At 50.2% G+C, this 25,281-nt stretch overlaps 1 protein-coding gene across 3 annotated transcripts in view; it reads left to right on the top strand.

Moving 5' to 3' along the window:
• Positions 1 to 25,281, top strand: part of Srrm234 (Serine-arginine repetitive matrix 2/3/4) — a 72,647-nt gene that overhangs the window by 2,864 nt on the left and 44,502 nt on the right. For 2 of the 3 annotated variants that reach the window (XM_089574862.1, XM_089574873.1), the window contains exons 2-3: positions 650 to 898; positions 4,069 to 4,179. In XM_089574862.1, the coding sequence (XP_089430988.1) occupies positions 660 to 898; positions 4,069 to 4,179 (350 nt within the window). In that variant the 5' untranslated portion in view covers positions 650 to 659. Of the gene's footprint in view, positions 1 to 649; positions 899 to 4,068; positions 4,180 to 22,019; positions 22,235 to 25,281 lie in introns of those variants that run through there. The other variant, XM_089574866.1, reaches the window with a different exon arrangement.

Here is a 25,281-nt window from a genome sequence, read left to right as displayed (position 1 = left end):
TGGTCTCTTCCTTTTGACTGTTTCGCTTACTGTGCTGCCATTCATTCCTTATGAAAGTAGGCGTACAGCCCTCCACTACGGCGTCTCTCATAGCCTTAGTCGCTTTGGGACGTTAAACCCCATAAAACCAAACCTAAAACCAACTATGAGTACCCACCGTCGTCAGTCACTTTGGCAACAGGGGCATATTGGTGTAATATCCATAGTGCAGTAGCAATACTAATAGCTGCTCATGGCGCTGACCAGCTTGAGCTGAAGTCAGTTTACAGCTGTGGTGCTCGAGGAGTTAGGTTTACATGAAATTACCTGAGCTTAGGCTGACCTCCATTACTTTCATTGGAATTTAAGAAAAATCCTGTGTCCTAGGCTGGCGTGATAAATGTTTCGAAACTGAAGCCCTCTGGTTTCCTCTACCATGCACATTATGCAGTGCGGAGCCTTTTTTGCCCATTTATTTTGCAAGTGCAGTGCAGTCGGAAAGACTATTGTACTGTAATGATATTAGGTGTACGGAGTGATGTCTGTCTGTGCACAAAATGCTGTTGCTTATATGCTGGACTGCATTGTTTTCTACTGATGAGTCCATAATTGCAAAGGGGGCTAGATTGTTTGTGTGTGTTTCTGAGAGAGAAAAAAAAAACTTGTGCAGGCAACAGGCCATGTACAACGGCATTGGACTGCAGACTGCCCGGGGCAGTGGCACCAACGGCTATGTCCAGCGCAATCTCTCCCTCGTGCAACGCTCGCGTGAGAAGGTTGCCTACAAGACGGAGGAAGACATCCAGCGCCTGGATGCTCAGCTCATCCGCAAGGCCAACTCCGAGATCCTCGACCATGAGCGCAAGCGCAAGTTGGAGATCAAGTGTTTGGAGCTGCAAGAAACTATGGAGGAACAAGGGTAAGGATTTTGTCTGAGGCGCAGTTTTCGAGGTGGCATTGTTTTATAAGGATGGAAGCAAAAACTAGGTACTCTGCTGCTTTTTTCTTAAATACAGTGTTCTCATTCAGGAAGAGCAGCTGCAAAGCACTGTGGTCATGAAATGTGCTATGTGGTTTGCCTCCAGCTGGATATAAAGTCAAGAGTCATATTCTTTAACTCCTTCCGTACCATGGGAAAAATGGGCATTTTTTCTGGGTTCTTGTTATTATTTTTGACTGAAAAAGTTATATTGTTACATTAGCATGCAGCACATTAAACTGAAGCCGAATAAACGTACCATTTATAGTATGCATTTCCAGTAAAAATATAAGGGAGTGGTGTTATATTTTATTTGGCTAATATAAATTTCATGAGAATTAACGTCAATATTTATGACATTAGGCATATAAGATGAAAAGAAGAGATGGGTTATTGGATTTAGCTCAAGGTTGTTTGCTCATGATGAGCATCCAGACATACTTATTCGTATACACTGATATCTTATTTCCACACTTGAGAAAAAAATTACAGCCAATTTGCATTGCTTACCAAAGGCAAAGTAGGTGTAGCAGTACTGTTTACCCCTACTATACTTTACTATGCATTATTACACTTTGTTGTACATGAGCAAAGCAGGTGCTATGGAGTTTCGGCATCATCAGAAGAGGTTGCCAGGGTGAAGGTAGTTAATCCAAGAGCTAGGAAGTACACTAGGAAGAGCTGGGAAGTGAAGCAAAGTGAGATGGTGCTTAATTGAGCAAGGGCTTTCAGTGCTACAGAGAGCATCTCAGACATACACAGTTCCCCAGTTGCTAACCACTGTTTCACTGGGCTGATCAAGCCTTATTAAGGTTTCAGTAAGGAGGGTGGAAGGTCCTCTTTAAAATTCAATTTAACCATAGGCTGCTCAGCCTCATAATGAAGCAAGGAAGCTTGTCACTCAATGGAAATGTTTCCTGTCTAGTGGTATGTGGGGAGGAGGCACTACCGCATTTTTCAATGCAAAAAGGAACATTTGGTGCAAATTTTGGATGCCAGCTTTGCATCCGAAATCTGCAGAAAAGCAGGAACCACACCACTGTGCCCAACATGCGACATACGACATGCGGCTCTGCTGCTCCCATGCTGTGGGCCTGTGCCAAATGCAATGACGCCAGGAGAAACCATAGCATCTTTTGTCGAGGGTGCCTATCCTAGATCATTTTGGAAATGTACCTGGCATCCTAGGAATCCCAGCATGGTTGTAACCCCATCTCTTCAACTGAATGTTAAGTCTGGGATCCGTTGTAGGGATCTTTTATGAGATTATGGAGACAGGATGTTGGGCACACTCCGCAGTAAGGCATGTCATCTGCTGGTCCCCTTATTCCCTCCAGAACACTGCTTCACCTTGTGACCCCTGATGCTTCCCCCTTTACTTCACAACAAATACTTTTAGCATTGGAGTGGAAGCTGTGAGCCGAAGCACACCCCCTCTTCCTAATACAGCGGAATATAGTTCCGGCGTGCAGTTATTTTTCTTTTAAAATTTGGTATATTGTCGATAATCAGTATTTAAGGCATATTTCTGATGCAGCTACTAGATTTCAATGTTGAAAGTTAAGGAAAAAACGGTTTTTTGATTACGATAAATTTGAGAGGCACGTCTAGTTGCAAAAAGCTTCAATAGATGGCGGCAGCTGTTCCAGCGACAGAATGAAGTTGTTATGGAGGGAGCAGTGCGCCAGACGGGCAGACAATTTGGCAGAATGACGCAGTTATGGACGCTGTGCCCCTTTAGCCTTCCTTTCATTGCCAGGAAAGGCTGTTGTTGAGTATAGTAGAAGGTTATGATTTACAGTGGAGGGATGCAATCATCTTGTACACAATGGGTAATGAATCAGTCAAAGTAAAAGTTAATGGCTGTGAATAGTATATTAGGTACTGGTTTCTGTGGATCACAATTCACATTGAGGGATGTGCATTGAAGGAACACTGTGGTGGAGGCAAAGACTCTATAGTGCCAAAGAAAATTTAGTCATTGCATCATAAACACATTGCTTATAAGCAGTGAACAAGCATTATCTGTGTAGGTTCAGTGGGCATAAGCCATACTTCCCAGCATCCAGTGAAATGAGTGTCATTTCCTATTCCTGCTACTACTTTAGTGAATTGGATAAGTGTATTCCCAGAAGCAGTAAATGCTTTTGCTTGCAGTTAGCATAACTGGAGCTGGGGTACTGCAGTGTAAACTCTATATGGGCAACTTATACTGATTACATAACACACACACAGCACAGAACCCATAGCAGTCATTAGTTAAAGGTGCACTGAAGAGGATTCTGAACTTGTCTTTTTGCCGCGGGAACTCGATCTACACGTTCCTAGCATTCTTAGAAACTGCAACTTATTGCCCTGTATGGCCGATTTCCCTAATTAAATCGAATTAACGTCCGGCTCCCGCCCTTTTTTTTTAATTCTCACTCGTACGGTGGGCGGAGTCGACCAACGCGTGAAGTTCCTTTCAGCCAGCTCCGTGAAGGCTTTGCTGTCGCTTTATTTTGTTTTTTAGGTTTCCATGAATAAATAGTTTCATTCGCAGATAATATAGCCGCAAAATAAGCCCGCAGAAATAAAAATACTCACGGACTATTTGCTACTACGGACTACTACGTATTACTCCGCCGATGGCAGAGCGGCAAGCCGCCACGGGACTGGGTGAAAGGCACTCCACACGTTGGTTGACTCCGCCCACCGTACGAGGGAGAATTAAAAAAAAAGGGCGGGAGCCGGACGTTAATTCGATTTAATTTGGGAAATCGGCCATACAGGGCAATAAGTCGCAGTTTCTAAGAATGCTAGGAACGTGTAGATCAAGTTCCCGCGGCAAAAAGACAAGTTCACATTCCTCTTCAGTGCACCTTTAAGCACTACCTATGTCAGTGCTTACTTTGTCTTGTCTTGCACGCTGTAATTTCTTCGATAATGGATCTGCACCAACTACAGAACACGTCTCCACTAATAAGTTGCACAGCATACACTATGCCCACCATGCTGTGGCTTCATTCATGTGAATTGCCAAATAGAAATATAAATTTGTTTTTGTCTCTTACATCTTCATGCTGTTCCCCTAATTGGTGTGTGCATATTTGAAACTTGTGTGCCTGCAGCTATGACCCGGAAGAGATTACAGCCAAAGTGGATGAACTGCGGGAACTGCTGCAGCAGCAGGGGCACCTTCTTGACTTCCCAACTCCGAAGGATGAAGCCGGGCGCCCCATGTAAGCTGGCTCTCTCCACTCTGGGGACTACGGGGAAGGCTGTGTCGTGGCTAAAGCCTTCTTTCGGTTTCACAGAAGGCGTTAAAAGGGTGCAAGGGGTCTGTTGAGCTACTTGTGCAGTCCGGACACCTGGTACTAGTGCTGATGTCAGAGTACTTTCTTTTCTTATTTTTTGAACAAACACATTTCAACCACTGCATTACATCTTGTGACCTTTCGTCATTTTTTAAAAGCTATCAAAGCACCGCATGTAGAACTGACTGGAGTAAGGAGCATGGCACAATGTTTAGATGTGTTTATATTGTTACAAATGTAAGCCCTCATGAAGGACAAGGTTCAGTCAGAGGCCCCGATCCAGCTGCGAGCCCTTTGAGGGCCCAGAGTGAAAGAGCTGGGCTTGTCTTTCTCTTTCATGCGCACATAGTGCTTCAGTGTCTTTGCAGTCATTTCACTTTCCCACTGCGTAGCTGACGCCCACTGGGCGAGTTAAGGGGTCTCTCAAGGGTGACATGGCTTCAACCGTGCCGCGTCCGAACATGATTTTTGTGGAACAGTGACCAGTTGCACTGAGATGTGCTGTCTTATCAATCACATCACTGAGGCGATTAATGACGGATGTAAGGCCCGTCGTAGTGTGCCAGCAGTTTTTGATGAAGGCTGTGCCACCTAAGTGGCCGCCAAAGGCAGACCACATTGCCTGGAGCTTAGGTGACATGCCGATGGTTTTCATTGTAGCATGCCTTGGAGCGTTCTTGCGAAGCTATTGTCTGTAGGTAGGCAATATGCAGCCCGTCTTCGGCAGGTCTCTGCGATGCGGGGTCATCATTGGCAGAAAAAGGCAAGATAGTGTCCAGGGTGTAAGGCAGTGGCTGGGCGTACAGAAGAAGGAAAGGGCTATATCCTGTAGTCTCATGGGTCGCAGTGTTGTCAGTATAAGTGGTAAAAGGCAGTACGGTGTCCCCAGTTGTTGTGGTCAGAGGTCGCAGATATCGAAAGCATATTGGTTAAAGTTCTGTTGATGCACTCAGTCAAGCCATTCATTTGTGGGTAATAAGGCGTCGGGTGGTGGAAAGTTGTTGTGCACAGACACAAGAGCGCCTTCACACCATCTGCAGTGAACTTACGGCCTCGGTCACTTCTTATTACTAACTCATAGTGAGCCATGGCGTAGGATGACGGTGTGGAGCAGAAAGAGCGACACTTGATACACGGCCAATGGGAGGGCTACCATTTCACAATAGCCAGTAAGATGGTCAGCACGGACGACGATCCAGCGATTGTCACTGGAAGACTTCGGAAGCGTGCCTATCAGGTCTATGCTGACTTGCTCAAATGGAACATGAAGAGTTGTCACAGGCTGCAGCAGACCAGCTGGAGTGGTCGAAAGGCGTTGGGTTCTGACATTGCATACAACTGGCTGGCCACATACCATTCAGCCGTGGAGAGCATTTTCAGCCAATAAAACCGATCTTGCACATGGCGGAGTGTTCAAGCTGGTCCGAGATGACCGCTGGATCCATAAAACAGGCGGCAAAAGGGGTAACCATGAGTAGGAATCGTGTGCCCACAGGGGAGTACTATATTCACTCGCGTAATTTGCACGCTTTTTTTTGTTTAAAATTAAGGCTTCAAAAAGGGGTGCACAAATTGCACAGAAATTTCGCGAACACATCCTAAAAAACTCTACAAAGGTCATAACGCACAATGTATACGATATATTGCTATATATAAGACAACCCCACAACTCGCACGCGCCCCTCGCTGGCCAAAAGAAAGTTGACTTCAAATATAAATCAATGCTTTCCCCAGCCCCCAGACCCATGTTACGTAGTTCTCCGCTCAATGGCATTACGACATATGCACAGCTCAAAGCAATTAACATGGATTGATACAGTCACAAAGCCAGCAGTCATTGCAGAGTTCATCGTGATCCACAACCTTTTGAGTACTTGCCAACCTGTATTTAGTGAGGCAAAAGAGTACTTGTTTTTCTGAGCTACAAAGCTTTGATGCAGTTGATGCCCAGCATGTTCTCTACGGTTTCGATGCGATGTTATCGTGCCATACTGACCCATGCCCCCTTCTCGTCGCATCACTCCCTTCCCCCTTCCCTGAGCACCCTTCTTGTGTAATGTTTCGGCTTCGAATGACGACGACTTAAAATGATTCAGCGACAGTTTTGAGGTGTCTGGGATTAGTAACATGTGCGATAACAATAGAAAGTCAGTATCTCCTATGATTAAGCAGTGTTTGCTCCATTCATAACTTCGGCCGCTGAAATTGCATCTAGGTAGCGCTGTCTCGACTGACTTCAGCCACTCTTGTGTGGTTGCTCTGAGTTAATTGATGGCTTCAGTTTTGTAGCGTGAGCTACACTGGCCGTGGATGAGCAGTTTCGCGTGAGAGTGGCTGAGCCAAGTTGCACATGCGCGAGGAGCGAGTGACGTCACAGCTGCGCAGCTGGTGCCCCGGAGCCACCAAGAAGAAGGAGAGGATGATGAGGAACAACAGCCAGGCTACAGCCATGGAGAAGGAAAGCAAAGTCGCTGCTGAGCGTCACAGAAGAGCGGAAAAGTTGAATTCGCCGGATCCCGAAATGGTTGCCTGGCAGTTGGCGGTTACCCAGAGGAAGAACGCACAGGCCAAGGCCAAGCACGCAGCGGAGATGCCAGAGCAACTAGAGGAACGCCTAGCAAAGCGGTGTCGCCGGGAGGCTGAGCAGCGGGCCAGGGCCTCTCAGCAGCAGCCTCAAGATGATGTCAAGACTCGCTGATCGACGGACTATACGGTGAAACTCAGTGAAAGCGCCAGTGCGACTCAGGCCATTCAGGCCGACTTTGTGAACAATCCATTTGTGTATGTGTGCGACGTGTGTGAAAGACTATGGCACTTGAAAGACTTGACGCCGGTAAGTAGCGAAATGTGTGAAACATTGAGTTTGGCGGCGTCTGAGTGGGGCAAAGAAGGTGGAGCCGTGACGAGGGTTTGTATGAGGTGCAAGAACTGTCTCATTAAGCAACAAACCTGTCACTACCGCCACTTAAAGCAGGGTTGAGGTGTCCACTGTTCTAAGAGTGCAGTTATGTGCCTTTCCTCTGGTTCAGGTGTCCACCGAGATGTGGACACCTCGCCCTCACCTCACACTTACTATATCCTGGCATAGCAGAGCTAAGCCACTGCCAATTTTTTTAACGTACATTACGGACCTGATGCTTTAACTTGTACTTGTCCTTTTGGAGCTTCTGTCGCAAAACTGTGCCCGCCTGCCTCCCCTTTGCGTCTTCTGGGACCAGCAGGCCTGTTGTTAGAGGTTGTTGGGAGACCCTACCACAAGCATCCAAAGGACACAGCCATCCCGATGATACAGGAACTGGAGCACAGTGTATACAAAGAGGCTTGGCAGCAAAGCAAATGCCGAGCAGAGGGGAGTGTTTAGGGAAGTCTGCGTGTGTGGATCCGTGTCTTGCCGGGCGTAAGGCAAGGCGCAGTGGTTGGCTAGAGAAAAGCACCAGTTGCGGGGGCCTGACTTTGTTGCTCTAAAGGGACAGCTGCACTCCATTGAGTAGTGGCTGACCTGAAACGGCTGGGACATACTCTGCATTGCACAAATCCAGACTGACAAAGGCTGCCAGTGGTCGCCATGGTGTCAGGCATGCGCGCCTTCAGAGCCGATGTCATACATCTGTAAAGGCAGTGTCTGAATCTGCAGGGGTGCAGCAGATGCCAACAATTGCAGCAGAATCTTATCAAGTCCCTTTGCAGGTGGTGACAGTGTCGGTTTACTGAACCTGTTCCTGTCTTCGAAGTGACATCTTGTACAATCGCTGGCGGCTTCCCTTCCCTTTGGAAGGCCCACCATAAAACCATGCGCTGACTTTGCGTTGTTGCCATGCAAAAGGCTGCTTCTGGCCACACTGGGGTATTGTTGCGCGCACCCGTTCTTAAAGAAATATAGACACCTTATTTTGGTTGCGCTTTTTCTTCTTTGTAATGATGCATAAGACATTACACTGTAAAAAAATTTTTTCCTGAAAAGAACAAATTTTCGGGCAGCTGGCCTGCCAGAAATATTCTGTAATGTTCTGTTTTCAGCTTTTCTGCTTCTTACCACATTTTTTGTCTTCATATACAAAAGAATTTTGTAAAATTTCTGTTTTCTGTTTTTTTTTCTATATTTACTAGACTTCCTGTTTTTGACTAACTGAAATTTTATGTAAAACTTTTGTTTTCTTGTTCTTTAGCGTTATGCCTTAGAGACGGTTTGTGTGAAATTTTTATTCCAAGAAGACAAGCAAAGATCCATTTGAACCATGAAGCTCTGAATTGACATTATTAGTGCAGGAACTTTTTGTGCCAGGCAGTGCTGGCTTTTGAAGGCTGCTTCTAAATATCCACAACTCCTGTGGCTCTCCTGGAAGGCAGGACATGTATAGTGTAACCATACAAGAATATCCGAACTATATCAGTCACATAATGAACGAGAAATATTATAGTAGAATGAATAATATATTGCCACGTATCATTGCAGTGTTTGTTCGTTCACGCTCAAGGCAGCAGGAAAGGGTCGTTATCACTTTTGTTCGTGATGTCACGTTGTAGTGACGGCAGTCCAGCGGTCAGGAAGACACCAGAAATACTTGCAAACGAAGCTCTTTATTTGGGCTGACTTGCGCCTGCAAAAGAACTGACTCACTCGGTGGCGGCGTAAGCAACAAGCGTGCTCGTCAATCGTCGAACTACGAATGTCCGCCGCTCGCGGCATCGCTCAATTTAAAGCCGGCAAGGAACTTTCCAGATAACAGGTCAAGATCATCTACGGTAATCTGGAAAAACCTAGATGCAGCCTTTCATGGCTGCGAACAATCGAGATTAGTCTGGTCGCTTCTCGCGCCACGAACAAAAGTGATAACGACCCTTTCCTGCTGCCTTGAGCGTGAACGAACAAACACTGCAATGATACGTGGCATTACCCCCCTTCCAAAGAAGCATCGTCTCGATGCTTTAAAATGAAATTAAACACGGAGAATGCTTCTAGAGCTTAGAGTCCTTTAGCGTTCCTAATAAGGTGTAAGGGCAGCGGTAAAAGCTTCAAGTCTGGCCGTGTCGTCGTCGTCGTCGGTGTTGTCGTCGGTGTTGTAGTAGTTTTTGTCGTCGCATTTGTCGTCGTAGTAGTCGTCGTCGTCGTAGGGATCGTCGTCGTCGTAGGGATCGTCGTCGTCGTAGGGATCGTCGTCGTCGTTGGGATCGTCGTCGTCGTAGGGATCGTCGTCGTCGTAGGGATCGTCGTCTTCGTAGGGGTCGTCGTCTTCGTAGGGGTCGTCGTCTTCGTGGGGGTCGTCGTCTTCGTAGGGGTCGTCGTTGTCGTAGGGGGCATGGTCTTCTGTTTTCGTCGATGGAGGATCTTAGTTCTTGCGCTCAGAAGCAAACTCACCTCCAGAGGCTGCTTTATTCAGGATAATCTTCGGGGGCTGGAGAAGCGTCGACGCACTGCGTAGCCTCGGCTAGGAGATACTTAGCGCGGTGACGATGGCGACGGAGAACGCGATAGGCGGCTCGGCGATGAGTATCCTTCCCGACGCAAAAAATCCTCGATTTCGCTGGTCGCTGGCCGGGTCGGGGTTGTGGGTCGTCGTAAGGGAACCCTCGGATGCCCATTCTCCTGAATGGGCAGTACCGGAAAATGTGACCGGCTTCTCCACAGTGGAAGCATAGTGGGCGGCGCTGGTCGGGTGTTCTCCACTCCTCGCATTTCCTTGGCCGTGTGCGACGCTCGAAGGACGGGCGAGTTGGGGCGAGAAGGCGGGGCTCCAGCGCAGCTGGCTAAGGGCGATAAGGGCTTGTGTCCCGTCGTCGAGGTACAGGACGGCGCACTGCTGCGGCGTAAGTCATGGCTGGAGGCTCGAGAGGCTGCGTGGTAGACTGGAGTCAGGTCTTCTGGTGAATAACTCAAAGGGCTGGCGTCACGACTTGCAGGGGTTGTCCGGTACCTGAAAGGCTACCCAGCACCTCCACCAGATGTCACGTTGTAGTGACGGCAGTCCAGCGGTCAGGAAGACACCAGAAATACTTGCAAACGAAGCTCTTTATTTGGGCTGACTTGCGCCCGCAAAAGAACTGACTCACTCGGTGGCGGCGTAAGCAACAAGCGTGCTCGTCAATCGTCGAACTACGAATGTCCGCCGCTCGCGGCATCGCTCAATTTAAAGCCGGCAAGGAACTTTCCAGATAACAGGTCAAGATCATCTACGGTAATCTGGAAAAACCTAGATGCAGCCTTTCATGGCTGCGAACAATCGAGATTAGTCTGGTCGCTTCTCGCGCCACGAACAAAAGTGATAACGACCCTTTCCTGCTGCCTTGAGCGTGAACGAACAAACACTGCAATGATACGTGGCAATATATTCATAGCTCATTATGTATCCAAAGATAGCAGTGACCTTTTTAAAAATCTGCAAGTGTCTGAGGCTCATGTGAGGACTGAATTGTGTAGCCTGCATTAGGTGCCTTATCTAGGTTTTTACACATTGTAGTACTAGACATAATATTGTAGAAGTCACAGTCACAGTTTAATGGTGAGCGGCCCTTGGAATAAATCTTGATTCCGATGCTATTCATATAAACGTGCAGAGGTACCAGGGTTAGGTTTCAAATGGCAACATTTTATGACTGGATCCACAGCCAACAAGTAAAGGTCATCTCACTAAATTTAGTGTACTCCAGGCTCATTGTTAGCATGATTATTGTGTACTTGTCAGTGGGCATATAGGTATGGACAGCGCGAAGTGATGCTCGCGAATGCGCGCCACCATCGGGTGACACACCTGTAGGTGCTCTAAGAAAGGAAGAAAGTGTCGTTCTAAGCCCGACGAGGCTTTCGTCCAATTTCGCAAACAACAGCATGCCTCGAAAGACTTCTTCAGCATGTGCGGCCCTCCTGCTTTGTCGAGTAGGCAAAATACACCTTTGATGGTGTTTGCTTCCTGTCTTTAGAGTGGCCAAAGGTGCATCGACGCGCCCAATGTGCCACTGACTTTCATGTTTCCTTTCATATTGCATGTATTTCCACTGCTATTACAGAAGAGTGCACAGACATAGACCCGTCTCAGCACACATATTCGCAGTATGGCTTTTCTCAACTAGCCGTGCCATGAATGCAGTTGCGTAAGTGGTGCGAGATATCTGCTAAAGGATAATGACCACTGCGACACGCGGGACGCTCGCACTCATGCATAAACCGCTGTCCAGTGTCCGGCGACACCAATTTCAGTCGGCCAGGATCAGCCGTTCAAACAAAATAGCAACACCAGCAAGGAACAAGTCAGTCGCAGAATGTATTATAAGGCAATATATATATATATATATTCCAAACATGAGGGTTGTGCACAGCTTACCATATTTCGCTAGTCCGATCAGCAAAACCAGCAGTGAAGACATGCGTAGTACAAGGGTGACCATATTGGAGAATACCAGACCGCAGCAAAGTAATGAAACACAGGGGACACAGCACATAATCGTTAGTGAAAAAAAATTGCTTTTATTCACTGTTACACTTTTTAAATATGCAAACCGATTTATAATGAGTTGCATGCATTTCAAAAATGGTTTTTTATATAGCACAGGGCCAAATTACCAGCAATTCTCTGTATGACAACCAAAATCTGCTTTAAACATATAAGGAATTTTATGCACATTCCTTACAGTGTACATAGATCACCACGTGGTAATCGCCTACGATTGCTACGTAGTTTGTAATTGAATTCCTTCTCGCACCTGCTTTGGTTTCGATTTCAGCAGCCGAGTGATGGCTGTGACGTAAAATGTCACTATAGTTCATGTGAGGTATGAAGAAAACTGCAGTATAATCACTGCTTCTTCACACGTGGTTCCGGCTCTGGAGGCAGGCTGGCTTTAGCGTCGGTAGTGAACTGAAATGACGGATCAGCGATTTTATCGCCTGTATTTTTCATGCATCACGTGATCTATACTAACCTTTGACGTCATAGCCGTTGTTGTGCTCTTGAAACCAAAACAAGTGAGGGAAGAAATTTTGCTTTTTTTTAGCAGTCGGAAGCGAATACTATGCAGTGATTTATGTGTACTAATGTCATGAATCATTATAGAGAGGAAAACACGCAGCCAAAAAATTTGGTGTCTGTACTCCTCTGGTGCTTCACGGTCTCCTTCGGACGGCAAATTGGTTATGAAATAAGGAAGGATATCTGTCCCGCTCTTGGTGTATACTCGCCGTTAAAAGTAAATGGAAGGCAACTTTGTCAAAAAAAATTAATTTCTTGAAATCTAATGGTCCATGCTTGTTGGTGCACAGTGCAATTTGGAAAATCACAATTAGGCTGCACATATGTATTCAAGGATGCATGAATTGGGGGCCAATGATTCAATTTTTTCGTGAATATTTCCTTCCATTTACTTTTGACGGCACCTGTACACTGTGTGTAGTGGAGGGTTCCAAGTTAATTTCGACTACCTGAGGTTCTTAACACTTGACGTCGCGCAGCGCATTTGACTTTCACGCCAAGCCTGCGTTCTGTTACTGAACAGCAACCTTTGAGGCACCGAGGCGAGTTGCCTCGTTGGGGGGTGAAGGGGTTGGGAGGGCAGAATGGGGGGGGGGGGGGGGGGGGGGGGGGGGTTCCTGCGCGCTCTCATTGCCGGGGTGCATCGAAGCGGCGGCGCACTATATTCCGCGCGTCTGTGTCCGTGATTGACGTCGCGACGCGCCCGCGTTTGCCTGCGCCGTCGCTGGTCGCAATTTCGCGCCTCTATATTTGCCCTGCGCCACGGGGTGACAGGCGCGCGCGCTCTGCCTTCTCGCGCGAGTCGCGCGTGCGCGTCAAACTTTTGAAGGCGGAATGGATTCGTTACGCGCGCGTCGCCGGAGTAAATACGCCGCGTTTCGCCGGCCGTAAATCGTCCTCCCAACGGTCCGCACCTGCTCACGGCTCTCAACGAGGCGCGCATTGAAACACATCCTTCCCCTCCCTCCGGCGTTCGTTGCACGCCACGTCGTTCCTCTGGGGCCTCGCCGAACTCTCTGCAACGGTAGGTCGTCGCGGTGTGTATACCTGGGGGAGACCCGTCGCACCCGCGGACGAGGGAAAGCCGCTCGGCAAGCGGCTTAAGTTCGGAAAAATGTGGCAACCGAGAGAAGAGGCTTGCTTCTGACCTAATTGCCGAACTGCCACGGCTGTTCTTTCTCTTTTTTTTTTTTTTTTCGCTGGTCTCGTCGCCCCTCCGGCACCGCTTTTCAAGCGCGACTTTTCAGGAAGCGGTGGCTTTGTGTGCCGAACAGTGTTTGGTTGCGATTTTTTTTTTTTTCGAGCACGGAGCAATGCGGGCTTTTAAATGTCGAGTGTTGCGACCGGTGCTAGTTGCCATTTGGAACTTCCGTAATCCGCGTTTCCTTTGGGGCCGTGTATCTGCCATGTGGTCCTCGCGTGACGTTGCTGGAGCAGTGTTAACGTTAGAAGAGAGGGAAGAGGACACTTCTCGAAGCACGAACTTCGCTTCTCTCTATTCCTTTGTTCAGCTTTGTGCTTGGAGCAGTGTTAAATGAAAAGACCTCTCCAGATACGGGCTCGCGCTTTTGCTTGCTTAGTTGTTCGCCTTCCATTGTGGCGGCAAACGATGCGGGCCGTGCGAAGAGCTTCGCTCGCCTAAAAGGCGTTACAGTCTGTAGATCGCTCGGAGCCATTAAGGCTCCCCTTCTCGTGGAGTGCTTTTATCTCTTTCGCGCTCTATGATCTCCGCTGCGACGAAGGGCACTGAAGTGCCTCCCGCAAAATGTACCCCTAGCAAAAACGAACAGAGGGCAAAAACGAGGCAGGCAGCAAATCAGGCGCCAGACGCAATCACTGTCCCGTGCGATGGCCGCCTTTCACTTCGCGCCTCGGCCGGTTATAATTGAGCCGCTGAGTGGCGAACTTGTTTTGTGGGCGGCCGTCCATTGTTCCGGTTACACAGCAAGGAGTGACGCCTCTTGCTGCTCTTGTCGGCCTTTTTCGAGGGCCTACTGTGGCGGATAAAGACTGCGGTTTTCCAAGTTGCGGGCATTGGCTTTTGCGTTCAGTATTGGAGGCGTTTAGCATAGCGGAGACGTATTAGCATAGACGCGCACCGGTTTACCGCACGCCGGCTGTGCGCGCGCAGTTCCATGGGTGGGGCCAGGCAGGGTCACTGCGCGTGCGCAGCCGGCGTCAGATAAACCGGTATCATCATCATCAGCCTGACTACGCCTAATGCAGAACTAAGGCCTGTCCCATATCCATACCGTTATACTTCTACGCTAATAACTATCCGGCGTTGTAAAAGTCTCTGTTGTCCCCTTTTGCTCGTGCGCAACGGGAACTGCGGCACAGCGTAGGCCGTGCACCTTGTGTGGAAGATATGCCGTAAGACGAAGGAATCCCTCGCTCCCGTAATGAAGGAAGCGGCACACGCCCCCCGCAATTTCGGCGCCCTCGTTCGGGAGCCGCGTGGCACACATGCTCTTCCATGTCACGTGCACCACTCTCGGCGGCAATGTTGGGTTTCTGTGCGCGGCTTTATCGAGAACGAACGAGGTAATCTAGACGTCGGGGACCGCATAACATTCGGTACGTGCGCGCTTTAGATTTCGGCAGCTGGCGGAGGAAAACAGAACGGCCCGCCACCTATTGCCTGCCGCTGCAGTGTCGCAGTTCAACTCCGTTGCCTCGAACTCGCGGAGAGCTCGTCTCTGAAGGCCACCCGTGCGCAGAACGTTCGGTGTAAACGGCGTATCTTTCGCGAGCGTTGAACTTCGCGAAACGGAGGTCGGAGGCCCCTTAGCGCGCCATTAGGCCAAATAGTTCGCGGAGACCCGCCGCGGTGGCTCAGTAGTTACGCGCTCGGCTACTGACCCGAAAGACGCGGGTTCGATCCCGGCCACGGCGGTTGGAATTTCTATGGAGGCGGAATTCTAGAGGCCCGTGTACTGTGCGATGTCAGTGCACGTCAAAGAACCCCATGGATGGTCGAAATTTCCGGAGCCCTTCACTACGGCGTCCCTCATAGCCTGACTCGCCTTGGGGCGTTAAACCCCAATAAACCAAACCAAATAGTTCGCGGGACCAGTTTTTCTTGAGGTGCGTGTGATTCGCGAAAGTAAGGTCCTCGCGCAAATTAGGACGTTTCCTGCTCCTCAGCTGAAACTTGGAACTCCGGATCGCCCGCAATGGGTCTTCCATATTGTGACGGTGGCGGCGTACCGCCCCTTTTTAATTAGTTCCCTTCTGAACGATTGTCTTCTAGCGGCTTTTGTTCGCTCAGGCTGGAGCGAGTTCATAGCTGTGTTCGCTCGCACGCCGTTCAGCGCGTTTTTCTCAGACGCTGCGAGCACTGAGCGCATGGGCGCCCCACCCGCGGTGTCGAAATCAGGTAAAGGACGTATACTATACTTCAGTGATCGCCGTGCCGCACCACGCAGTCTTATCGGCCGGAAAGTTCGCTCGTGTGGAGCCGCAGGCCAACGCTGCCGGGAGGGCAGCGCGCATTCGCCAGACACTTTCTTTTCACTGCGCGTGTGCGGCACAATCGGCCAGTTGGGCGATAAAGATTGCGTCGACATCTCCGCTGGCTGCGCCGAGCTTCCTCGCCAGCTGCGGAGCGTATCCCGGGAATCTGTGAGCAAAGTATACTCCTCCTGCGAAGGGATCGCCGCCGCCGACAAGTGCTGGGCTGTGCCGCTGGTCCCTTTCGAGGGAAGCGTGCGCTTCGCGCTCACGAAGCGGTCTACCGGCGTGCACTTCTCGCGCGGATGCACATTTGCGAGCGACCAGTATTCGCTCTACGTTGGTGGAATATTTTGGTGGGTTTTTCTTGCGAATTTTGCTCAGCTACGTTGGATAAAGAGCTGATATTGTGTCTTTGCAACGCCGAGGTTGAGGGCGTACGTCTTTGGGGCTGCGTCCTAGTCTAATACCTGACTTATTCCGAGAACTTGTCTATCGCGAAAGTAGGCAGAACCGATGCATGACTTGAGGAGACCTCCTCATGCAGTGCTTACATTAGTTTGGCCCGAGCTTGATGAGTCCGACACTGATTGGGCAGTTTCTGCGCGAAACTCTTTTCACCGTCTAGTTTAGTCCCGCTATCAAAATCGTGGCGCCCGACATGAGAGACCTGCCTCGTTTTCCCCGGTCGGCGAAACTGTGACGATGCCGATTGTGTGGGTCTTATGCGAACTGTCGACGCTACGGAAGACGGGTCCCTCTACATATTCTTCGCATTGGGTCTTGGCTGGCCCAGAGCGGACGGTCCGTGAACGCAGACGAGCACACCTCATCCGGCGGAGGCGGTGGCCGCTTTGCGCCTGTAAAGCGTGCTTCTCCTGCACTTTGACGTGTGCCACCAGAAGCCCATCACGGCGGCGACCCCACCCCCTCCCCTCTTCCCCTGACGCTGCTACCCGCGCCTCGTTTCAGCGAGTATATTCTTCTGAACGTGGGCGATTGGGAAAGCGACTGTGGACTCGAGGTATAAAAAAACGATGGAACACGTTACCGCTCGTCCGCTGTTGCAGACAGGACTCCGGAGCGTCGGCACTGGGATGGTCTAGCCAGCCGCATCGGCTGTAGCAGCATGCTCCTGAGGAGTTGCGCGGCGATGCACCACCCCGGACTCCGTGCCACGACGAAAGCCGTTGTCGCAGCTGTGCCGGGGCGCGCACGTGTGGTGGTTGCCCTCAGAACCCATAATATATAATTTCATTTAAAAAAAATAAAAAATTTAGAGGAAGGCCGAACCAGCAAACTCTAGAAGGATGCTTAATGCCACTCGGAAAATGAATAAGGAGGAGCTTAAAATCACGTCAGGGAAATTTTGAAGAAGCATGGGATTCTTGCTGCTCTGAGAAAGCGACAGGATTCTCGTTTTGGGGGGAAGAAAACACATGATGCGAACACAGTTCGGCGCAGCAAAGATGAGGAGGCAGTCTTGAGAAGAAAGGAAGCGAAGTAAAAAATATAATACAGAGGTCCTGGATTAAAGCCCCGGCAGGAAATTCACAGATTCATATTTGAAAGGCTGTGCGCTAAAAAGACGTTCACAGGAAAAAGGATAGAGACGACAGGAAAGAAGCGCAACTTTCAACTTTAAAAGTTGAAAGTTGCGCTTCTTTCCTGTTGTCTCTATCCTTTTTCCTGTGAACGTCTTGTTAGCGCATAGCCTTTCAAATATGAATATGTACCAACTAGCCCGTCAAAAAGCCTTACTAACGAAATTCACAGGAAGTTGTCTGCAAGTCGGCACCACATGCACTCTGCAAAGGAAAAAGAAGACAGAAAAAATAAATAAAAACAAACAGGAAACCAGAGATAAAATATGCTAGCAAAATTTGTTCGAAGTAGGTGTAATTAATATAATACTGATCTGTGGGTTGGCTGCCACGCATGTCCGCATGCTCGGGTGGGCGTGGGTGTAGAGGTTACGCAGCTACCTTAGCTGGCATCCACGGTCGGTGAAGGTGGAGGCGATAGCCGAAGACAGACGTGGGCGGTTGCTTCGTGTATTGCACGCGACATGCGAAATTCGGACAGTCACACTGACTGTGCTTATTCTGACTAGTCGCAAAAACCGGCTGGAACCTGCCACTTAACTGGCAGAGGTTTGTGTGTGGCCAGTCGCCGAGTGCGCACAAAGGCGCATGCTTGCGATAGCGCTGCTTACGGTGTTGAAGTACAAGCCTAGTATTTCTCCAAGTATTGTCGCGAAATAAGCAAAAAGCATGCACGCCATGAGCTGTGTATACGACAGCAGTTTTTCACATCTGGGTGCATTGCAAAACGAAATTCCGCTAACCTAATTTGATAGCATTTCTAGGCCTCATATACATAATTGCAGTCGCTCGGATTCTGCTTTCGCTCACCGTTACCCCCCCCCCCCCCCACCCTTTTTTTTCACGTTAAACTTCATAAACAAAAATTACAACCGAACTTTTTTTTCCTCGTAGAGTGGAAGGCATGTTTTTGAGTCTTGGCATCGCGCAGAACAGTCCGCATTGAGCCAGTGGCAGCTGCTGCTGTGGAATGACAGAGCTGCTCTGCGGTTGAGCACGTTCTGTATACTCATGGAACGCCCCCATTACTTTCCTTTATTACCCCTACCCTTCCTCCTGGAGTGCTTGGCTGACGCGTATGCCCTGTTTCTGTCCATTCGTTGTTCCGTTGCGGTAGTGCTGCGACCGGTTCGTAGTGCGTGAATGTCACGCAGCAACCCCCACGGAATGGCTCAGTGCTGCTTGCTGTATACGCAGCGACGCAGTGGAAGAGTGATGCTTGGCGCGGCTCTTGGCCGCGAAGAGAAGCATCGCTCATCGTGTGGTGAACGACTGGCCGTCTCCCTCTGCATACATCGATGACGACTTTGCATCGGCGAAGTGCGAAGTTGTTGCCTCACGCAACACTGGTCGCTAGCTGATTGCCCCCGTGTTCCAGCTGGTAGTTGGTAATGACGTTGTTTTCGAACTGTCACCGAACCGTAGTCATGGAGTGCGCGAAAGCTAACTTCACCCTTCGCTCCCTGTAGCACCAGGCGCGATGCTGCTCGGTCCGCTGTGTTTCGTTAGTTATTTTCATCATTCCTCACTCGCGGAACGTGTCAACGTCGCATCGATCACCGCTGTTGAGAAGGAATGGAGTAGTTCATTTCACTCTCTCTTCTTTTGTACATGGGCTAGGAAAGGAGCTGCCTTCCCCGCAGACGTCGTATAGCTGTAACCGATCAACGAACCACAGGACGGTTACGAGTATGTAACACGAATGTTTGAGCGTTAGCTGCGTTGTGACCGCAAAAAATCTTTCAGACACATGTTCTGATTATTTTCTCGCAAAGACAAACAACCCGGGGGCGAGTCCGGACTTGTCAATGACTGCGATTGTATTTCGAAGGGAACTTGTTTCTGCAGATCGTTTACAGCAGTGGAAGCTGACCTGTACGTCTGTTTAGACACGCTGGTTAGAGCGTACGATCTTGAACCCCCGTGTGGATACGGTAACACAAACCACCTTTGCAGGATGAGGTGTTCGAAGCTGGGTTGGCCCCCGAAAGGGCGCAACGGGGTTTGCAGAGCCTTTTCATTCATTCATTCGTGTCGATTCATTCGTGGCAAATTCATTCATTCGTGTCAGGCGCCATGCAAGATCAGGGTCAACTTGTAGTCGGGCCTTTTTTTCCTTCCACGGCATTGATTACGGGGACTGCTACTCCTATCTCTCTTTTATTCCGCTCGCGTGTGGGCGTCAAGAGGGGTACAGGGTATGCGTGTAAATTTTTTTTTCGTACTTTCTAACACCCGCAACGAAAGCCAGAACAACACAATCGCTTTTATTTGGAGAACTAGCGAACTTGATTAGCCAGAATAATTCCGAGTTGTCGTGACGTCACGTACGGATTCAGCATAAACAGACGTTTCCTGATGGTGTGAGGCTGTGGCACTCACGTAATACTTTGTGTGCGCCATATTGACCTCACGCTTTTTTTTTTTTCTAACGTCTGTTTCCAGAAGATTCCCCTTTTGTAATGTAGGTGCCTTATCTGTGCTGTCATCTGAAGCATCACCATCCGCTATTCATCATCCGTTATTCTATTCTTATTGCCTTTCAAATGGCGGTTGGGTTCGTTGTGATCAGTAATTGATGTCACGAAATGCTCGCTTTTCGTACTGGTAGTCAACATTTTCCACTACACTTGTCCACATGTACTGTGCAAATGCCGTTCTGATGACGGGCTGAAAGGAGCGATAGTAATGTATACATTCCTAAACAGAATAAAACTTGCTTCTCCTTTCTGAAACCGCTTAGTGGGGGTTCACAATCAATACGCTGGATCGCGAGCAGGGGTTCCTCTATTTCATGAGCGATTCTTGGAGGCTTGATTGCGGAGATAGACGCAGCGGCTTTCCCGCTGAACCACTCCACATGCGCAGACAGAGAGATGTGGTGAATAAGAAAGAAACAGTCCCTGGGACTGCCGCTGGGGAAACAGCCTCCTGCCCGCGTGGCGCTTTTGTGGGGACTCCGAAATCTCCCTTCCCTCGGCGGCGCAATCGGGAGCCGACGCATGTTCGTCCCTTTCTCTCCCTCGGGGTGTTTCACCCCAGCGCGCATGCGCGGCGGATGCTGCGGAGCCAGCGCGGCTCGCGTGTCTCGGAATTGGCTGGTTAGGACCCCGCGTGCGGCTGCCGGAGTGGCTGCCACCCTCCTCCTTCCCATCATGGCGCGCGAGGGAAAAAAATTGGCTTCCCGGCGGCGGCGGCGTCACCGCTCCTCGAAGCGTCCTTCCCCAGGAGCCGACGCTCCGTGGCCACGACGCGACGCGGCTCCTGACTTCCCGTGTGGTCGCCTCTCGCTTCCGTCGTCGCGTGCGCTTCGCCGCCGGTCATGTGATGTCGACGCCTGGACTGGCCGCGCCGTCGGCCTGCGGCCGTGAGTTGCACCGTGGACGGTCTCGAACGCGCGGAGACCTACGTGGCTTCGTCGCCAGGAACCTTTCTCGCCGGGTGAACGCATCATTTGTGGTCTCTGTGGCCTACGTTCTTTCGTCCGGACGCCTCACCCTTTCTTTCCAGGCCAAGCACCAGAGGGTGGGCCGTTCCTTTCGTTAGTGTCGCTGGGTGTTCTTCACGAAGTCACGGTGGAGCACTCTGACTTGATTCGCCACGCGCATCGCGATGACGCGCGTGTGCTGCACCGCGAGTCCTGTGCGCGATGTCGTGACGCGGCTTCCACCGCTGCCGCCCAGCGAGCTCTGAGCGCCATGTAACAGACAGGCACCCGCGTCGCTTGAAACCAAGTCTTCCACAAAGCTCGCGAGCCAAAACTCCAGCCCGCGAGTTGCCTTACATGTAAGAGAGCGCTGCCCTGTATCACAGTCTTGCGCGGCGTGGGCCGCGTTTTGTTCGTCGTCGTTGCATAGCTTGCGGGGAACCCTGCCGCATTCCAGCGGTGGTCTCCGGTAATCCACTGTCTTCCATTGTGTACGCTCATCTATACGGCGGTTTCGTGCCACCAGTCAGTCTTCCATTGTAGCGTGTTGTGTCGTTGGTGAATATCCATTTGTGGTCGACCCGTCAGGTTTGCAGGTGTGTCCTTAGCTTCCGGTGTTCTCTGTAACTGGTAGACGCTGTCTTGTGACGGTTCTTGGAAAGCGCGTTTTGACCGTTGTTTTTCCGCGTGCTAGTTAGTTAGCCTTTGGTGCTTCAGAGTCTTCCACCAGCTGCAGTACTGGTTCACGTCGTAGCGGGGGAAGCCCACTGCGTGACCCGTGGGCCTTGCTGCAGTCTCACCTAGTCTTCCGAACAGAGCTGGTCCTACCTGCGGTTCTTGCACCGCTTGTTGTGAGAATAGTCTTCTTGTCAGCGGTCGTTGTGCTGTGCCGTTTCCTCTGCTGGATACTTGTCGCTGATATCACTTTTCGGTTCTACCTGTGTAGCTTGCTACGAATCGCCATCCGAACGTTGCTGAAAGTACTTCCTGAAACTCTCGATTTGTAGATTTCTGTTTTTCGCTCAGTTTACCTGTTCTGAGTGACTACCTCAGGTCCAGAACAGAGAAGGTTGCTTGCCTCTCTGTTCGTCTTATTCGGCAGCGACTTCGATTGCGCATTCATTACCGGTTGCGAAAGCTTTCCCTTTGACAGTTTTGCTTTGTGCGCCGTGTACTAGTCCTTGTCGTGCTCCGAGCGGTTGCTCAGCGGTGACAGTAGTTGAGGTCATCCCTGTGGAGTGTGCGGGAACGTCTCGTGGACTTTGGAACGCGGTCGAACTAAGAAGAGCATATAGCGAAATCCGTCGGGGCCCGTTTCGCATTCTTTCGGGCCACATGGACGAGGCCGTGGTGTGTTCGTTCCGAGGCACGGCTCGCCTGGTGCCCAGGGGCGGCGGCAGTAGGAGCAGCGGCGGCGGCGCCAACGGCGAGCTCTTCCGCCGTCTCTGGAAGGGCACCGTGCGGGCCCTGCTCCAAGAGCCGCCGACCAGGGGTCGGCCGCCGAGACCCCGCGTGCTGCTTCGCAGCGTCGTCAGGTGAGTGCCGCGTTATCGGCCGCTTTCCGCTCAGATGTGCGAACCGCCGTCGTCGTTCTCTTCCGTGCCATTGAACGTGCCGGGGGGTCCGCTCTGTACCGATAGCTTCAGAGCTGCGCTTCCGCCGTAAAAAAAATAAAATAAAAAAAAGGTCCTAGAAGCGCCGCGTTGAAAACGGCGCTTTGGTTTGCGATAACGCCTCCCTTTTCGAAGCGCTTTCCTTTTCTGGGCCTGGTGCGGAGAATTGAATGGAGCGGCCAGATAAATCGTTTTTCCCTTGAGACGGAGTCTGCGGGTGAAAGAGACTTCCTTGAAAACCATTGGGCGGTGTCGGTTTTCATTTTTTGCGTTTGCGTGCGGTCACGGAGAGTAAAGCGGTTTTTCTGTCTGAGCGAGTGTGGAAGATACTGCGGGAGGCGTGTCTGCAAAGAAGCCAGCGTCGGGACTTGTCGTTTTCGCGATAAGCGCGCTTTTGTCGTTTTTTTTTTTTTGTTCTGAGCGGTTGTTATCGCCTCTTTAAAAATGACCCACCGTTCCGTGTTTGGCTTGAACAACCGTGAGGTGATCTATGGACCGTCGATTAGTGTGGTGTCACTCGTTCTTTTGTGGGTGGCTTTAAGCGACTGGCGAAGTCACGGAACTCACTCCGTTGCGTCCTAAATGCGTAGGCCCCTGGCAGCCATCTCTGGCACTGTCGCCCAGCGAATGGAGGAAACGGCAGGCGGCAGCCCTTCGGCTTTGTATTTCGCTACGCCCCGACCCGTACGAAGAGTGTCGGCACTTCGTCGGAAAGCCGAGCACTGGTGTACGCACCGTTAATGTTCATTTACATTCCTTTCCTTTTCGTAGACCCCAGTGTAAGGATCAGGTTATTTCTATTCGACCTCACTATTCGCGGACACGCTGATTTGGCGTATACGACTCTTAGCAGACAGACTTGCAGATGATGGGCGAACGGATGACACATGGAGGAACAGGTGGAACTAGACTTTATAATAACGCTTCAACGACAGTGCGCAAACTGATACACACAGAAGCGACATAAGCTTCACACGCACCTACCAAAGCTGACGCAACACTTATTGTTCACCTACCGAAGCGGACACAATTAGCAACTCTTGAGCTCACTGCTCGCGCTTCACGGCTTCTCGAAAGCCGTGGGCCTGTCTACTTCCTGCGCTAACCCTGACCTAGAACCGCATAACTCTGCGCAACACTCCTTTAAATAACCAAGCCCTAAATTTCTATAGAAGCGGGCGACGATGCAGAGAAAGGGAGAAGGCACCGCATCACGCGTTAAGCTGCGTTTCCCCCTGTCTTCTCGAGAGGGCTTGAGCTATCTCGAACTGTCTGTCCGCGCGCGCCGCTTCGCCAAGTCGCGGTGAGAAGAGGACCAGAGCCGTGAGCTGGAACACGGTCGCGGCCGCTTTCGAGTCCGTTTGAGAAATTTGTTTCTCTTCCTCCGGCGGGCACGCGAAAACGCCCGGCGTTATTCGTAGCGGCCTTACGACTCCCTTATTTGGTTCCTTTGTACGCTAATGAATGAACTTGGGCTTGATGAAAGAGGCTCGCCTTTGGTCATCAACACTTTTCACCCGTCTTCAGAAACGCCTAACACAGCGGAAACGTACTTGCGTGGACGTGTACCGTACCAGTTCGGTCGCCTACTTCGCATGCGCACTGGCACGTACGGGCTCCCTCCCCTACCCCTCTGGGCAAGCGAATCGGCAGCAAGGTGCTGTCCGGCTCTGCTAAAAGTTTGTTACACAAATGATTCTTCGCCATTACCGCGGCGATTGTTGAGGGAGTGCGCTCACGCTTCTCGCTTCTGTGACAGCTGCTCTGCATGATGGCAGCCTGCAAGTGGAGCCCTCGGCACCCTATAGTGACCTCCAGGACCCGTGGTTCTGGTCCATACTTGACATGGCTTCCTGTTCGGTGCGGGCAAGAACCCTCTTAAAGGTGCAGTGAAGAGGAATCTGAACTCGTCTTTTGCCGCGGGAACTCAATCTACACGTTCCGAGCATTCTTATACCCCTGTCACACGGGCACTGTAAAGTTGCTTTGAACTAAAGCTCCATTACTCCAAGGGAGAACGCGCGCTGCCACACGGACGCGCCTAAGGACACTTAGTTCAAAGGAACTTCGAATCAAGGCAGCTCGAGTTTGTCCTTTGAGGCTGCAAGGGAGTACTCTCTCTCCCAGTAAGTTAACAGCAAGAATAAATGGGGATAAGAAACGATCGATATTCTTTTCTTAAATTTGCTTCGTAAAATTATTGGTCTTTTAAAATTTAAGGTTATTTGTTTTGTGGCGGTTTCACCACGCCGCACTCTCGTCCCGGATATTTACAAGCGCCACGGTAACTACGACGCCATGTCGGCCATGTTGTTTTCAGCAAGTACGGACAGTGGCGGACAGCAGCTAGTGGTACATCTTGACGGAGATCGCCGAACACAAGGCACAGAGAAAAACGTGAACAGAATCGCAACGATCGCAAGGCCAAATAAAACAGAGGAAAAGAAGCTAAGGGAAGAGCCGAAGAACCAAGCCGAGCCAGTTGAGCTCAGTGTGGCCAGCGCTGTGATTTTATGCTCTGTGCTTGGCAGATCATGTCATTATTGCAGTTGAAATTGCGTTTATTGAGCCTAATATTGATATAAAACAAGTTTTTTTTATGAAAATATGTTACACTGCTATATTTTCATGTGCACTGAAGTCTGCAATTTTAATCCAGTTTTTCACCGATGAGGGCGCCAAAATCATTTTCCAAAGGTCGTTCCGCGACCGTGTAGCACGGGCGAACTCCCTTGAAGTAGTGCTCCTTTGGTAGCGTAATGGAGCTTTAGTTCAAAGTACCTTTACAGTGCCCGTGTGACAGGGGTATTGGAAACTTCGATCTATTGCCCTGTGTGGCCGATTTCCCTGATTAAATCGGATTAACGCCCGGCTCCTGCCTTTATTTTTTGAATTCTCCCCGTACGGTGGGCGGAGTCGACCAACGCGTGGAGTGCCTTTCAGCCAGCTCCGTGGAGGCTTTGCTTTCT

This window comes from Amblyomma mixtum, chromosome 2, assembly GCF_055824585.1.
Source record: "Amblyomma mixtum isolate Tamu chromosome 2, ASM5582458v1, whole genome shotgun sequence".
Classification (NCBI taxonomy): Eukaryota; Metazoa; Arthropoda; class Arachnida; order Ixodida; family Ixodidae; genus Amblyomma; species Amblyomma mixtum.
The sequence above is the reverse complement of the archived record's forward strand: the minus strand, read 5'-3'. Positions and strand labels throughout refer to the sequence as shown.